Source organism: Coregonus lavaretus, assembly GCF_964263955.1.
Source record: "Coregonus lavaretus genome assembly, chromosome: 33".
Classification (NCBI taxonomy): Eukaryota; Metazoa; Chordata; class Actinopteri; order Salmoniformes; family Salmonidae; genus Coregonus; species Coregonus lavaretus.
Genome location: NC_140020.1, coordinates 5,558,100 through 5,576,000, shown reverse-complemented (window position 1 = coordinate 5,576,000; position 17,901 = coordinate 5,558,100). Strand labels below are relative to the sequence as shown.

The window sequence follows — 17,901 nt, the reverse complement described above, 5'->3', positions numbered from 1 at the left end:
GTGGGAAGTACTGGTGGCCCACTTTAGCTAAGGACGTGAGGGTTTCCTCCTGCTCGGTGTGCGCCCAGTGTAAGGCACCTAGACACCTGCCCAGAGGGAAGTTACAACCCCTACCCGTTCCACAACGGCCGTGGTCCCATCTTTCGGTGGATTTTGTTATGGACCTTCCCCCCATACAAGGGAACACCACGATTCTGGTCGTTGTGGATCGGTTTTCTAAGTCCTGCCGTCTCATTCCAATTCCACGTCTCCCTACGGCCCTACAAACTGCTGAGGCCCTATTTACACACGTCTTCCGGCACTACGGGGTGCCTGAGGATATTGTATCGGATCTGGGTCCCCAGTTCACCTCAAGGGTCTGGAGGGCGTTCATGGAACGTCTGGGGGTCTCGATCAGCCTGACCTTAGGTTTTCACCCCGAGAGTAATGGGCAGGTGGAGAGAGTTAACCAGGATGTGGGTAGGTTTCTGCGGTCCTATTGCCAGGACCGGCCGGGGGAGTGGTCGGGTTTTATCCCCTGGGCAGAGATGGCCCAAAACTGTCACCGGAGTACTAGCTGCTACCGATCTATGTTTCTGTGTTCTACTTGTCTTGTCTTTATTGTTCACACCTGGTTCCCAGTTCGATTACTTCCCTATTTAACCCTCTGGCTCCCACTGTTTGTTGTGCGTGTTTGTTCATGTTTGGTTGTCGTCTGGTGAGCGGGTTTGTTCCTCCCTGCGTGGAGGTTATGTTATTTACGTTACCTACGAGTAAAGTACGTTTTCGATTAGCTCTGTGTCCTGTGCCTGACTTCGTCCTACCGCATCACACTGACATCCTGACAAACTGAATAGATATAATCAAAGTAATTAAAACCAAGGTTAATATTAAATGTTAACATTGACATTTCAGATCAAACATGTAGATAATAATAGATAGTGGTTAATTAGCTCTTACGCTCCTACTCACACTATGAATTAATATTGTATTTGATTAGAGTGTATCTGATGGCTGTGCCTGTGCCTGTGTGTGTGTGTGTATTATATAGCATAGAAAAGACCACATCAGAAGCTGACGAGAGAGAGAGAGAGGGGAGAGAGAGACAGAGAGAGCGAGATAGAGAGAGAGGTAGGGGAGAGAGAGAGTGAGAGAGAGAGAGCGATAGGGGGAGAGAGGTAGGGGAGAGAGAGAGAGGTAGGGGGGAGAGAGAGAGTGATAGAGGAGAGAGAGAGAGTGATAGGAGAGAGAGATAGGGAGAAAGAGAGGGAAAGGGAGAGAGCGAGATAAGGGAGAGATTGAGAGAGTGCTGGGTTGAGTTAACAGGTTGAATAACAGAGTTTAGTCAGAGCTTTGCATGAGTGAGCAGCACGACAGGGGAGAGGCACGACAAGGAAGCAGCACGACAAGGGAGAAGCACAACTGGGGAGAAGCACAACAGGGGAGAAACACAACAGGGGAGAAGCACGACAGGGGAGAAGCACGACAAGGGAGAAACACGACAAGGGAGAGGCACGATAGGGGAGAGGCACGACAGGGGAGCGGCACGACAGGGGAGAAGCACGACAGGGGAGAGGCACGACAGGGGAGAGGCAGCGTAGTACACTATAATAAGGGTTCACAACACAGTAACAGAACCAGAGATGTGCCTCCAAAAGCAAGTGAAAGTGTTCTGCTGCACATAGTGTACCCCACCCTGTTCCCAACTGACAGAGAGACACAGGAAATGAGGCGTGGACTGAACTGAACGTCTCAGAGGAATTTTAGTCCCGTCTGAACGTGCCAACCGGGGAGAGGCAGCCAGCCTACAGTCAGCCCTACAACTACACACCTGGGTCATGTTCATTAGGTTCCAAAAAAACGAAGTGAAACATGTAGGAACAACTTGATCTTGAAATGCTTGTTTTTGTATTCCGTTTTTAAATGTTTTGGTATGGTGTGCCCTAATGAACACGACCCTTATCTGGAGAGAAGGAACTTAAGATAACATACTGTACATGAATGAACACGCCTTAGACCTAGCTCTGCAGGTAACAGGCAGATATTTCAGCCACAAAGTGAGAAACAATTAGCTAACACACACATTAGTAACAGCGATTAAGTCTAGAGGGCTGCACATGCTGTAGGATAGTATGTGTCAAGGTCAAGGCTCACTTATAACTTAAATATCTGAGACTCAGTGATATGACGTTGCCACGGGCAGCACAATAGATCTTGCAGATGAGTGCGATGCCAGAAGACGCACTCACAGAGGAGCGCAGGGTATCTGCGCATGTGCACACTTCAATAGCTACAAATTGCGGGACTTAAACAGCAGAGCATTTTAAATGCGCGCTTCAACGCTCTTAGTTGTTGCGGAAATCGGCCCAATATTGCTGTTTACTTCGTGCTCCTCTAAAGGTAGACTCAGCGAGATGACGTTGAATGCACGTCTACACATAGTGGGTTCATTTCTGCAACAACTTCTCCGCTGTTTTGGCCCTGTAGCTACCACGTTGTAGCAGCGTGAAGCACACGCGTGCACATGTGCATATCAGTGGAGGCTGGTGGGAGAAGCTATTGGAGGACAGGCTCATTGTAATGGCTGGACTGAAATTAATGGAACGGAGTCAAACGTGGTTTCCATATGTTTGATGTGTTTTATACCGTTCCATTAATTCCATTCCAGCCATTACAATGAGCCTGTCCTCCTATAGCTCCTCCCACCAGCCTCCGCTGGTGCAGATCCTCTGTGTGACTGTGTGAGAGCAAAGTCTTGCATCACGCTCATCTCAATATCCGTGGTGCTGTTCTTTGCAACGTCATCTCGCTGAGTCTACCTTTAACTATACAGGTTCAAATATGCTTTTAGAAGTTGCATTGTAACTTTGCTTCTGTTTATTAGAACACTACATTTCCAGCTTTGTAGTTTTAATTTTGAACTATGTAGTCAGCCAGGCCACAGGACACTGTGATAGTAATGAAACTTAGAAGACACTTGACCTCAGCTACTACAGATCACTGGAAATCAGGACAGTAAATGAGTAGGTAACAGTATGTAAATGTCTCATTACATTCACACAGAATAGCAGAGCACAGCCCTGACTTTCTATAATCAACTAACTGGTCATTTTCCTATAAGACACACAAGACTGGGCAAGAGAGATTTAAAGCCACAATATGTAACATTTCCTGTTGTTCAATGTTCATTTCAATTAATTATCCATGGTTCCATAGGTCTGTATGAATTTGAAAGTGGTTACATTCCCCCAGCCCCATCCCTAAGCCTACCAAACAAAGTGGCAGGGTCAGGCTGTTGAAATGGCAGATTGTAGCTTTAACAGTGCACATCAGAGGTGGAAACAGAGAAAGAGAGATCTCAGACTTACAATCCGCCCATAACGTCGACCGACTGCGTTTTCAGCCCGTAGCCGGTGTCCTCTATATTGATGATAGGTTCTAAGATGTCGATGTTCGTGCCCAGCTCGCCAAATTCTCTCTCACTGAACATCTTGAGGTGTGGTGACATGAAATCCTGTCATGGGGAAAGGAAACAAAGAATATCCTTGGTCGTGCCCATAGAAGTAGAACTACTAGAATGTACAAAACCCCTCAGCCCACAGCAATTTGAGTGGTACAATCATGAGTACACTCAATATGACCGCTGGTCCATCAATCACAGAACATTGACTTGAATGGGAATGTCTGTTTTAGTACTGTATAACTAATTGTATGGTCATGGCATACCATAAGAAACAATATCCTATCATGACTTACCTTTACCTGTTCTCAACTGGCTTACCTGGTTAAATAAAGGTGAAATAAAAATAAATAAAATAAAATTACACCATCGGTTACCATACCAAACAACATCAAACATCAGAGGTGCCCAACCCTCCTCATTGGCGAGAGCTACCCTGCATGCTTTTGTTCCAACCCTAATCTAGCACACCTGATTCTATTGATTACCTGAATCAGGTGTGTTTGTATAGGGCTACAATACACTCTTAGAAGAAAAAGGTGCCATCTAGAACCTAAAATTGTCTTTGGCTGTGCCCATAGGAGAACCCTTTGAAGAACCCTTTTTGGTTCCAGGTATAACCCTTTTGGTTCCTGGTAGAACCCTTTTGGGTTCCATGAAGAACCCTTTCCACAGAGGGTTCTACATGGAACCCAAAAGGGTTCTACCTAGAACCAAAATGGGTTCTCCTACGGGGACAGCCGAAGAACCCTTTTGGAAAGAGTGTAGAGCACAGACCTCTCCAAGAGGAGGGTTGATTCTCATTTATAGCAGGGGTTGATCCATACTGTAATTCATCATTTCATACCAAATGGTACACCATTCAGTTCTAGGTCATAGCATGATACCTACAGCCAGTACAGGTCGTATAGACAGTAGCTGATCAGTCATTCCTCCCCAGTCCCTCCAGTCCAGGTACTCTCCTTCCTCCAGGACATGCTGGTGACCTTCGAACCCTAGTTGGTCATACCCCACCCAGCTGGGACAGCAAATAAAAGGGAATTAGACATTGGCTACATTGTACACACTGTACAGTCTATTACTTAATATGTATGTTGCATGTTACTATAACACAGTGATCCTAAACTCATGCTTCTGGAGAGCTGCAGTACTGCAGGTTTTTGTTCCAGCTCAGCAGTGAGACAACTGATTCACATTATCAAGGTGTTGAAGATCAGATGATAAGTTGATTCAGGTGTGATGGTTCAAACCTGGGACAATAGTCTCCAGTACTGTGGCTCTCCAGGAGCAGGATTGCGGATCACTGACAGTAACATTTTGTAACGCTGCCTATCACAACACGACACCTTGATTGTGTATTGTGTTTCTTAATACCCAGTGATAAAGTATTCTCTCCCACATAAATACATATGAACGTGTTGAGAGCTATATGAACTTACAGTCCTCTGAGGATCTTCACAGAGCCCACTGACTTCAGTCTGTTTGAATCCAGGTTTGATGCCTCTCCATCTCCTTCTGCTCCAGCTCCAAAACAGAACACGTCCCCATCCATCTCCAGACAGGACCCCTCAAAGCCAGGCCGCTCATACACCACAGCCTGAGGAGACCAAGGTCAAAGGTAGGAGGGAGCAGTTCAGAGGGTGTTTGACCCCTGATTGACCCCAAGACCCGACAGTAATGATTTGTGATTGGTTGTTGTTTTTCAGTGTGTTTCCATAGTCAGACTTACGATACGTTAGCCGACAACATGCTAAAATAGTACGTGAATTTATAAACCAGACAGGTTTAGATAGCATTTGTTTTCTTTTAAATGCTTTAAACATTTGATTAAGCCTGTCTGGGGTGCCAGAAGGGTTTGCCCTTTTGGGACTATTCTATTGGCTCCATTGTGCCAGGCAAACTCAATCAAGCGCAGCTAAAGTATTTGAAAGAAACAAATACTATTTGAACCCAGGACAACTTGAGGGCGACAGTGAAGCAGAAAGTAATGGCAAAGTAATGGCGTACCTTGACTTCATTAGGATTCTCCACCTTGAAGGCACCCTGCAACAAACAGAGAGAGAATCAATCACAACAGCACTATCTTCCACTAATTAAAAAAGCACACAGCGTCGAAGTGGGAGTCAGCAGTATGCAAATTCGGCCAGTTACGCACATAGCATAATGAACTGCGACGCTGCTGGAGACAGATACATTTACATTTTAGTCATTTAGCAGATGCTCTTATCCAGAGCGACTTAGAGTTAGTGAGTGCATACATTATTTTTGTATATATATATATTTTTTCATACTGGCCCCCCGTGGGAATCGAACCCACAACAACTGGCGTTGCAAACGCCATGCTCTATCAACTGAGCTACATCCCTGCCGGCCATTCCCTCCCCTACCCTGGGCCAATTGTGCGCCGCCCCATGGGTCTCCCGGTCGTGGCCGGCTACGACAGAGCCTAGATTTGAACCAGGATCTCTAGTGGCACAGCTAGCACTGCGATGCAGTGCCTTAGACCACTGCGCCACTCAGGAGACTGATATAGAGAGATAGAGAGAGAGAGAGAGAGAAGAAGAGATGGTCAGAGACTGGACATGCCTCATTCAGATTGAATGAGTGCATTCTGTCTCTACGTCTGAGTAATTTGAGTAATTTGGTACGACAGTGAACTTAATAACCTTCATGTAGAGTGGTATAGGACATAGAAAGACAAGGCAAAATATCATTAGAACAATTGACAATTGCTCACTAGTCACTACCAAATTTAGCATGCTTGTGTTGGCAAACAGCTTCACTCACTAGTCAGTCACGACTATTTGCACATTAATCTTATCACATGTCCATAAAATACATGGATTAAACTACATGTCCATAAAATACACATTCATAGAGATATATACTGTAGCACTATACAAATTTCCACAATTCAATAAAAGCACAAATGTGGTTAAACGAGAAGATGATTCCAAAAATAAAGATACACTTTTATAGTTTGGTTCATCCTTTGCATGTACTGTTCTTCTCTCTTGGGACAGATTTGCTAAACATTGGCACCTGTATTTTCAAAAGGTAATTAAACATTGAAAACAGAACAAAAAGGTAAAACATAAAGATAAGCCTTGTTTGTTGTTCATTGTCCTTCCTGCTTCCATGTATTTTATGGACATGTAGTTTCATCCATGTGTTTTATGGACTTGTAGTTTAATCCATGTATTTCATGTGCAGTACAAGTGTCGGATCTTAATTTGAGCCAGTTTGAAAATAATCCTGCAGTAAAAGGTAATGTGAATTATGTGGATTATAATTCATGGACATATTCTGTAGGGGTTAATACATTTTTCGTTAGGGCAAATCAAATTACAATCTTTAGAAGCCTTTTGAAACCTTGAATGCACTACAAGTTTGCATTTCCTGCTGTGTAGGAACATTCTCGGCAACAAAAGAGTGATCAAATTAAGATCCTACATCTGTATACAGTTATTGTGAGATGCTGCAGCACCCACCATTTTGAGGGGTCTGAGGGATCCGATGAAGGGTGTGTGGAACCCCCAGGCCTCGGGACAGGGGTACTCCCCCTTCTCCAACACCGCCAGGAGGCCCTGGAACCCTGGGTCACTGAACACCAACCACCTGTGTTGGGGAGGAACAGGAATCCCTAAACATTATGTACACACCAATGGATCAGTCATCTGTTCTTCTAACCAGGGTACCTCCCATTCCAATTTAGTAAATTCAGCAGCGGGCTAATCCAGACTTGAGATCAGCGCGCTTACATCAATAAATGATTTACATGAATGTCCAAGTTGTCTTAACTTTGAATCGGTCCGCAGGTGAACTGAGATTAGATTCAAATAATGGCCAATTTTGAAATCATGAATTCAATTTCCATTCATTGATTAAACTGAAATGTTACGTTATTGATGCCAATCCTGGTTCATATTATGCCTGTGTATCACACATAAACCATCAGTGATAGATTTACAGTCAAACTCTATTCTCTATCCAATGCTGTGACAGCTTATTTTACCCCAGTACTGTACAATGCTAGTTTACCCTGAGTGAGGCTAAGGAAAGAAAGACTGTACAGTACTCAGACATTCCATGTATGAGTCAGAAAAAGAACCGCAGGGAGAGTTGCTAAGGAAACACAGTCCAAAGTATTCAGGGTATAACATTGGTGTTGAGTTGATTTTCTAGCCTGGTTCAACTACACTGAACACTGCACTCATCATTCAGTCTGGTGCCATGATGTACTGTATTATTGGTCTGGTGTAACCAGGCTAGATGATCACTTCTTTGACAGCCACAAGTAATCAACTCTAATTTTAACTGCCTCCAGTAAGAATTTCCGGGATTGTCGGGCACAGAAAAGGGGACTTTTTGATCCCACGTGTCAAAGTAAACCAAGTCTTTAGTAGCAATTTGACGACGAAGAGGGAAATGGTCTATTGTGGTGTACTTCCGCTAAGAGCCAGGGCACACAATGTTCTGAAACGTGCCTCTCACGTGCGAAAACAAACCTTTAAAATCTTTGATTCTCACTTTCTTTCCTTTTTTCTCTCTCTATCTCTGTCTTTCTCTCTCCACTTTTACGAGTTTCTTCCCTCACCTCTCCCTCCTCTTTCTCTAGCTCTGTATGTCCCCCACCTTTACTAGTCTCCCACCCCACCCCACCTCTCTCTCTCTCTCGCTCTACCTCCGACAGTAATCATTATCTGTCAGTGCTCTCTCTGTCTCACTCTCTCTATGTCTCTCTCTCCTCAGCCTGCAATTGAATTCCATTAAAACATTATTTATCCCTGAGGGGCAATCACTTTGAGCATGTGAATCTGCAACAACAACACCATGACAGCATACCACATGCAAACCACATTAAGAACAACGCCTCATCCAAAAACAACAACATCAACATGCCCATCATTATTTAATCCAGTGTTGCCCAATCATGGTCCTGGGGACAGAAAGGGGTGCACATTTTGGTTTTTGCCTAAGCACAAACACACATGATTCAACTAATCAACTTACCATTATGCCTTTGATTAGAATCATGTGTGTTAGTGCTGGGGAAAAAACATAAATATTTTATCTTGACTTTAGGTCCCCAGGACCAGGTTTGGGAAACACGGATTTAATCATTTCCTGACTCTCCTTCAATGCAAATTCTTTGAAATACACACAAAAAAAAGCTTATCTGATCTGGCAGGCTTAGACAAATTATATTTGAACTCAAAGTCGGGTTCATTAGGGCACACTGTGGAACGGAAAACAAAAATCAGCATTTCTATTTGGACACGTCCAGGTAGTCCCTCCTTGGTTCAATCTGTTTTCTTCCCTTCGGTGCTTAATGAACAAGACCCAGGTTTGGTTCAGTAGCAGCCAGAAGCCATGTAATAATCAACATAGAGAATTGGGATTGCCTGGTCGCTCAACACTCTGAAAGGTCATTATCCCCACCTCTGAAACAGTAATTTCATTCTCTACAATAGCAAGAGTTGTATTGCACTGCAGAATGTAATGCAGATCTCGCGCTGCCTACCCAGATAGCAATCTCATTAGAAGTACCATGAGGAGAATGCCTTGTTGCTGAGGAGGTTTACAACAAGAGCCAAGCAGCACACTAAACAAACTAAAGAGGTACCATAGACATCTAGAGGTACCGTTCAGGAGGACCACAGACACTGACAACCCACAGTGGATCAAAAAGGCACCATAGACATTTAGATGTAGCATTTTAGGAAGAACATAGATGCACCTACACCCAAGAACAGGGGTTCCAAAAGTTGGTCCTGCCCCCCCCCCCCCCCCCCCCCCCCACCACCAAGCCTTGATGATGAGTTGGTTATTTGTGTAGTGCTAGGGCAAAAAACAAAACGTGCACCCCGGGGGGGGGGGGGGGGGGGGGGGGGGGGGGGGGGGGGGCAGGAACGAGTTTGGAATACCCTGCCCAAGAGTGGACTGAAGAGGCACCATGTAAATAGAACAACCGTAGATACACTTACACCCCAGAGTGGACTTTGATGGAAGCTGTGTTCTCTGGGATACCGAAGGAGCCGATCTCTACTGTGTCGTCATGGTACGGTGCTAGCCTGCCGTGGCCCTCTGGCTCAGTGAACAAGTCAATATGGGGCATGCTGTAGTCCTACAGAGGGAAAAACAGACCCAGGACCAGTCACTATACTGTGGAGGGAGAATTATGATTGATTGCATTGTGGTAACACTTTATTTAAAGCTGACAGATATAATGCTTTATAACTTGTTATAAGCATTTATACCACGGCATTGTTGAATACTCGTTTCTGATTACCTTTAAAGGGCATTCTAGAGCGTACATTATTTATCTTTATACAATGGGTCAGTCTATTCCTGGATGCTGATTGGTTAAAACCACATTCCAGCCGGTGCCTATTTACTCTTCCATCTCACTGCGCAATCCACTGTCTCATCAGCCCAGCCAGGCAATTTATAAACTTGATCCCCACTATAAAAAGCATATAGACATTATCTCCCATTCCTTTTAGACTGGCATTTGGTTTTCAACAGCGGAGATTTGTATAAACCTTGCTGTCTGTCTCTCTGACATTTGCAACATTGTTTCAATATTGAAATTTGATTTCCAGCTGTCCCATAGTAATGAAGGGAAAAGTTTGGTTTTCCATCAAAATAATAATTATTGCCAGTTTAAGAATATGTCGCAAGAGAAAAGATAAATCTCCCTTATCAAACTCTCCAGATCATTTTCCTTCAATGGATGTCGATTAAACTTGTTTTGACTGCTATGATTAACTGCTATGGGTTAATAATTGCAAATCAACTTTGCCATGGTTTGCTGAGCTAGATGTAGGTAGCCTATATATAGCCCCTGATAGGTCAACATCTAATTTCAGGGAAAAGTCCACAATGAAACTGACATTAAATCTGGAGAATGATACATTTGCGATAGAGCTGTGACCATGATCACAATTGATGACTTCCAATGTAATTAACTAAACATGGCCATTAATCATTGCATAATAACACAAGGCTACAACAACAAACTGAGTTATAGGCTATTTATTAAATCCGTTTGCCAGCTCCAGGTAGGCTACACAAGTGGCACAAATTGACTTGCAATGACACCAGTGATATCGTAATTTCAACATATTTATTGTATCAAATGGTAGGCTACAGTAGCCTACAATGGCATAGACATTAATAGCCTACTTGATGGCCAACAGACGCAAATATACCCTATCATTCTCCACATGTAACGTCATTTTCACTGTGGACTTTTTCCCATAACAGAAGCATGCCAGGGAGTTCCATACCTTCCATTTAAAATGTCCACTCGCGCAACGCTCCAGACCCTAGAACTGAGCATGAACAAACCCTTTGCTTATCCATAAGAAAAGTCGACATTAGAATGAAATTTACTTTAAAACACCTCTGAGTGAATTTATCTAAAGAGCTCTAGTGCGCCTAAAGTTGTTTTCCAATGCTTGTCGCAGTTATGTCAGTTCTAGCGCGTTAATATGTTTTATGGAAAAAGGGTGTCTCCATAATGACCAATCTAAATAGCCTACCTACAACTGGTAAAAAGTTGTCTCCGTGACTCAGCTGCCTCTGATGCAGCAGTCTCTCAACCAGTGCTCTCAATGCACACACACCCTTCCGGCCCTTAGTAACATCCTGCTCAATGCAGTGAAATATACTGTATATTTTTTTAGATAAATACCATGGCGGCCGCGGTGCAATTAGAAGTCGCCCAAAAACCCGCCACCCGAGACCAATACATTTTCACCCGCGACATCGTTTTCATAGTAGCCCAATTTTCGGGAAACCAGCGAACATGGCAGCCCTTCCCCTCGTTGATGATCCCTTACGTATTATTAGCCTTTATTGTGGCTTACTATTAGGCTCGTGATATGTTACAGTATGTCTCTCTATGTAGCAACATTTATAACAGAGTGGACACTCACCCATACAGCATGTCGGATGGAGCCGATGACCATTGGTGGGTCGACATGGGGGTGTGAACCTGGTGGCCCTGCATCTGCCCAGACATTGGTCAGCTCAATAGGCCCCTCCTCTAGGGCAATGGAACGCCCCTCGAATCCAGGCCTCTCATAAAGCACCCAGCTGCAAAGACAAATTGGAGCCGGTAAAAAAAACACATAAAATATTTTTCATAGAAATAGACTAATTGGAACAATATGATTAATAAATTATCTCTGTCTCTTAATTGATTTGTTATTTTCCATGTATTTGATTGCTGTTGTATTGACTCTGGATGATCTGTATTAAACATATTTGTGTGAGCGGGGGAGATGCTGACGGAGGCATTCCGCTGGAGAGGGGAAACCGGAGTTAACCAGGTATTCCATGTCTAACATCCATGTTTGGTAATGAAGTGATCAACTGTTAGTCTATAATTGCGTCTGTTATTAAATGTAATTGCTGATGATCGTTGTACCTCTTAAAATGACCTTTGACCTGTTTAAGTGCTGATGTGATACTTACTTGTAATCCGTACGGCTAGTAGCCATTGTTGACAGAACAGTTGTTCCTGATAGTGGCTCTTTTATTCTACCCACAGAAATGCATACAAGGCCCTCCCTCGTCCGATAACATTGAGGAGTTTACCACAACAGCCACGGGCTTCATCAATAAGTGCATAGACAATGTCGTCCCTACAGTGACTATAAGAATGTATCCTAACCAGTGCTTGATTAGTAAATTTGGAGGTGCCGGAACAAAAAGTGAGCCCGAGAGGGAGGTGACCCGGGTTGCTCTGAGGTACCTGAACGCATGAAAAAAAATATCCTTTATAGTAAAGCATGGCATGCATTATCATGCTTTTGCATACTGGCATAGATGAGTAGAGTAGAGGCGCTTGCAGAAGTTGCACACAAGGAAACAAATATGTAGCCTCTTGGTTCGGAAAAAATGTGACCCTTATCAATGCATTTCATGCAATTCTACATCATTTTAGATGACTGGAGACTTTAGCATAATATTTTTTAATACCTCACAAATGATCGAAATGACAGGCTACTTTGACACTGACAAACTGAGAATCTGAGATCAATAAAAACGATCTTGACTTCAATCCATCAATAGCTTAGGTCTAGGTGTTTGTAAATGGATGGAGGGAAGGAAGGAGGAAATTATAGTCCTAAAAAAGCTTTCCAGTTTCACTGACTCACCCAATGATCCTCAGCTCACTCCCCCGCGATGGCCGATACGCTCGTACCAAAAGCTTATCTCTCTCTTATTTTACTTGGTAAAACAATGCTGTTCGCTCAATAGGCCTATTTGGAAGCTGATAACTTGGTAGCCTACAGACAGATTAGTCTTCTATTTTCAGCAGGATCCATTTGCTTTCCAACCTGTATTTTCCCACGATTGTATTTGAACTATTGTGAAAGGCCTGTTTTGGCTGCATGCTGTTCACGGACAGATTTGCCGCGTGTTCCTGACTGTAGGCATGCCTCGTGATTGGGCTACACACAATCCACAGCTAGGCAATTTTTTAAAATAAACTATTGATAATCTGTGGCTAAATTATAGGCCTACTAGCAGTAATTCTATAACTTTGGCAAATGTATTTACATTTATCAGGGGTGCTGCGGCACCTCCAGAATCCTTCGCGCAGCTATGATTCTATATGGAAATAAATGATGAAGTGCAACACTGGAGAGATAAGAGATGGATGATCATGTCTATCAGAGCAGAGAGAGGGAGAAAGATCATAAATCATCATAAAGTGAATCTCATTCTAGTTCTGTGCGAGATACAGGCGCATTTCTTTTACTCACCACAGCAATGGCCACGCGTTTGTCTATATAGGCTACAATGAATCAATTATCAGGCACGTTTTCACATTACGTTTTTTAGGGGGCAGCCAGGAGAATTACAGAGGATTCAACTTGAATTAGCCAAACTCTGATTGCTTTTATTATAATTTTTACATTGCAAACAGTGCAATTATTAGCTGGATCCTGGCAAATGGGTTCCGGAGTGAAACAGTCCAATACTGAGAGGTGCCGGATCCAGTTCCGGCAGGATCCGGCTCAAATTAAGCACTAATCCTAACCAAAAACAATGGATTACAGGCAATATCCGTGCTGGGCTAAATGCTAGAGCTACTGCTTACAATGAATGGAACATGGACATGGACGCATACAAGAAAGCCCGCTACAACCTCCGGCGAGACATCAAATGTGCAAAAGGACAATATAGGAGGACGGTGGAATCCTATTACACCGGCTATGACGCTTGTCGTATGTGGCAGGGCTTGCAGACGATAACGGATTACAAAGGGAAACCCAGCCATGAGCTGCCCAGTGACGCAGAAGTCCCAAACGTGCTAAATGCCTTTTACGCTCGCTTCGAGGAATATAATACTGTGCCTTGCGTGAAAGCCCCTACTTTTCCGGATGACTGTGTGATCTCACTCTGCGTGGCCATGTGAGCAAAACGTTTAAACAGGTTAATAATCACAAGGCCAGACGGAATACCAGGGCGTGTTCTCAAAGCATGACCAGCTGGCAGGTGTCTGACCATTGTCCCTGTTCCCAAGAGCTCCAAGGTAACCTGCCCACATGACTATCGCCCTGTTGCACTCACATCTGTAATTATGAAGTGGTTTGAAAGGCTGGTCATGATACACTTCAACACCATCATCCCAGACATCCTAGACCCACTCCAATTCGCATACCGCCCCAACAGATCCAGAGATGACGCAATCTATATTGCACTTTACACATTGCTCTCTCCCAACTGGACAAGAGGGGAAATAACTGTGAGAATGCTGTTCATAGACTACAGCTCAGCATTCAACACCATAGTTCCCTCCTGTACTCCCTGTTCACCCAAAGACTGCGTGGCCGCACATGTCTCCAACACCATCAGGTTTGCTGACGACACGACGGTTATAGGCCTGATCACCGACTGCGATGAGTCAGCCTACAGGGAGGAGGTCAAAGACGTAGAAGTGTGATGCCAACACAACAACTTCTCCCTCAACATCAGTAAGACCAAGGAGCAGATCGTGGACTATAGGAGAAAGAGGGGAGAGCACGCCCCCATCCACATCGACAGGGCTGTTGTGAAGCAGGTCGAGAGCTTTAAGTTCCTTGGCTTCCACATCACTAAGGACTTAACATGGTCCACATACACGCGCACAGTCGTGAAGAGGACACGGCAGTGCCTCTTCCCCCTCAGGAGGCTGAAAATATTTGGCATGGGCCCTCAGATCCTCAAAAACGTATAGAGCTGCACCATCGAGAGCATCTTGACTGGCTGCATCACCGCTTGGTATGGCAACTGCACCGCCCTTGACCGCAAAGCGCTACAAAGGGTGGTGCGGACAGCCCAGTACATCACTGGGCCGAGCTCCCTGCCATCCAGGAACTCTATATCAGGCGGTGTCAGAGGAAGGCCCGAAAAATTGCCAAAGACTCAGCCACCCAAGCCATAGACTGTTCACTCTGCTAACGTCCAGCAAACGGTATCAGAACATAAATAGCCAGACTGATAAATAGTCAATTAATGGTACCCGAACTATCTGCACTGACAAGCGGTACCGGAGTGCCAAGTCTAGGTCCAAAAGGCTCCTTAACAGCTTCTACCCCCAAGCCATAAGACTGCTGAACAATTAATCAAATGGCCACCCGGGCTATTTACTTTGTTTTTACACTGCTGCTACTTCCTGTTTTTTATCTATGCATAGTCACTTTACCCCTACCTACATGTACAAATTACCTTGACTAACCTGTACCCCCGTACATTGATTCGGTACCGGTACCCCCTGTATATAGCCTCGTTATTGTTATTTTATTGTGTGACTTTTTTTTCTTTTTTTTTTACTTTAGTTTATTTAGTAAATATTTTCTTAACTCTATTTCTTGAACTGTATTGTTGGTTAAGGGCTTGTAAGTAAGCATGTGACAAATAACATTTTATTTTATTTGATCTTGCACTGACCCTACACACACTCACTCTTGCTGGATGATGTCTTCCTGTTGCAACTTGAATTAAACCATATTTATTTTATTGACTATCAATGACCATGAACCTGTTTTTCTGTAGCCTGAAACCCCGAAGCTGTTTTTCTGTAGCCTGAAACCCTGAACCTGTTTGGCTAACATTCCACTCTTTGTACTCTGTGTTTTGCATAAAAAGAAGTGGAAAGACTGGTGCCCAGGCTATTTGACTTTAGATTCGTTTATTGTTTGTCCCACTAGCATGTAGTTCAATAACTGTGGGTGGTTGATTCATAAAAATGAAGTAATTTGACTGATAAACAGCCAATATAATTGTTATCATGTTCATGCATTGGTATTTCCTGACATGAGTCATAGGATGGGATGGTATTTGAACCCATCGAATGACTCAGCTAGGCATGCCAGATATTCTCTGCCAAGAAAGTACTACGCTACATGTTATCTAAATATTCTTTCTACAGACGATAGACAGAGCATACAAAGCTATGTGTTTCTTTGGTAAACTGTTTATTCCTATTCCAGACTTTGCTCGAACTTTGAAAACAAAACATTTTCTCTGTAGGAAATAAGGGCCAGTTTGGCTGCGTGACTCACCATCCTCTCACCACCTTCACAGAAATCATAGGAGACAGTTGGAGCTGGGTGGCATCCACCACGTCTCTGAAGACTTCATAAGCCTGGCCACTAAACTGGTCATGCTCAAACAACACCATCTAAATCATAGGAACAGGGAAGCCATTTTGTCATTTCAAAACATCAAGAGAAGAAGAAGTAATGAGTAGCTCTGACGAAGGCAGAGACCGTAAGCTTAATATACTAAAGTGATACTGAAGAAAGCATCAAGAGAAAAGGAAATGCTCAAACAACACCATGGAAACACCACGTGTCATTTCAAAACATCAAGAGAAAAATAAATGATATTGCTGCCTCGTTTTGAAACGTGTTGGTTTGAACAATTATGTATATATTTTTGAAGAAGCAAACATCCATTATCCGACTACCAAAACGAACTGTAATTTAATCAACACATCAAGAAAAGGAAGTATATTAACTCTCCCTCTCGGAATCTGATGTCAATATTCCATCACATTGTATGACTCATCGGGTGACTCATCATGTGACTAAGTTGGTGGAGCTACCATGAGAGTTTATTTGGATGTTTCATTCCATTCACTTCTAATTCTCTTCTTCAAGTACAGTGCTATGAAAAATATTTGCCCCCTTTCTAATTTTCTCTACTTTTGCATATTTGTGATACTGAATGTTATCAGATCTTCAACCAAAACCTAATATTAGATAAAGGGAACATAAGTGAACAAATAACACAACAATTACATTTTTATTTCATTTATTTCATAAACAAAGTTATGCAACACCCAATTCCCCTGTGTGAAAAAGTAATTGCCCCCTTACACTCAATAACTGGTTGTGCCACCTTTAGCTGCAATGACTCCAACCAAATGCTTCCTGTAGTTCTTGATCAGTCTCTCACGTCGCTGTGGAGGAATTTTGGCCAACTCTTCCTTGCAGAACTGCTTTAACTCAGTGATGTGTGGGTTTTCAAGCATGAACTGCTAGTTTCAAGTCCTGCCACAACATCTCAATTGGGATTAGGTCAGGCAGCAAAGCATCCCCAAACCATCACACCACCACCACCATGCTTGACCTTTGGTATGATGTTCTTACTGTGGAATGCAGTGTTTGGTTTTCGCCAGGCATAATGGGACCCATCTCGTCCAAAAAGTTGACTCAAGTTTGCCAAATAGCACCTGGATGATCATCAAGACTCTTGGAAGAACGTTCTATGGACAGATGATTCAAAAGTATAACTTTTTGGACGACATGGTTCCAGTAATGCCTGGCGAAAACCAAACTCTACATTCCACAGTAAGAACATCATACCAAAGGTCAAGCATGGTGGTGGTGGTGTGATGGTTTGGGGATGCTTTGCTGCCTCAGGACCTGGACGACTTGCCTTAATAGAAGGTACCATGAATTCTGCTCTGTATCAGAGAATTCTACAGGAGAATGTCAAACCATCCGTCTGTGAGCTGAAGCTGAAGCGCAGCTGGGTCATGCAGCAAGACAATGATCGAAAACACACAATCAAGTCTACATGAAAATTGCTAAAAAGCAACAAATTGGAAGTTTTGGAATGGCCTAGTCAAAGTCCAGACCTAATCCCAATTGAGATGTTGTGGCAGGACTTGAAACGAGCAGTTCATGCTTGAAAACCCACATGTCACTGAGTTAAAGCAGTTCTGCATGGACGTGAGAGACTGATCAACAACTACAGGAAGCATTTGGTTGGAGTCATTGCAGCTAAAGGTAAGGGGGCAATTCACACAAGGGAATTGGGTGTGAAATAAATGAAATAAAAATGTAATTGTTGTGTTATTTGTTCACTTATGTTCCCTTTATCTAATATTAGGTTTTGGTTGAAGATCTGATAACATTCAGTATCACAAATATGCAAAAGTAGAGAAAATT

General features: G+C 43.4%; 1 protein-coding gene across 1 annotated transcript in view; it reads right to left on the bottom strand.

The window, feature by feature from the left end:
• The window catches only part of LOC311108615 (uncharacterized protein), a 47,622-nt gene that overhangs the window by 14,719 nt on the left and 15,002 nt on the right, over positions 1-17,901 (bottom strand). The window contains exons 6-13 of the mRNA XM_084151281.1: positions 16,006-16,124; positions 11,383-11,542; positions 9,427-9,566; positions 6,931-7,057; positions 5,447-5,482; positions 4,879-5,036; positions 4,331-4,457; positions 3,348-3,493 (exon numbers count right to left, since the gene is read on the bottom strand). Coding sequence (XP_084007407.1) covers positions 3,348-3,493; positions 4,331-4,457; positions 4,879-5,036; positions 5,447-5,482; positions 6,931-7,057; positions 9,427-9,566; positions 11,383-11,542; positions 16,006-16,124 — 1,013 coding nt within the window. The remainder of the gene's footprint in view (positions 1-3,347; positions 3,494-4,330; positions 4,458-4,878; positions 5,037-5,446; positions 5,483-6,930; positions 7,058-9,426; positions 9,567-11,382; positions 11,543-16,005; positions 16,125-17,901) is intronic.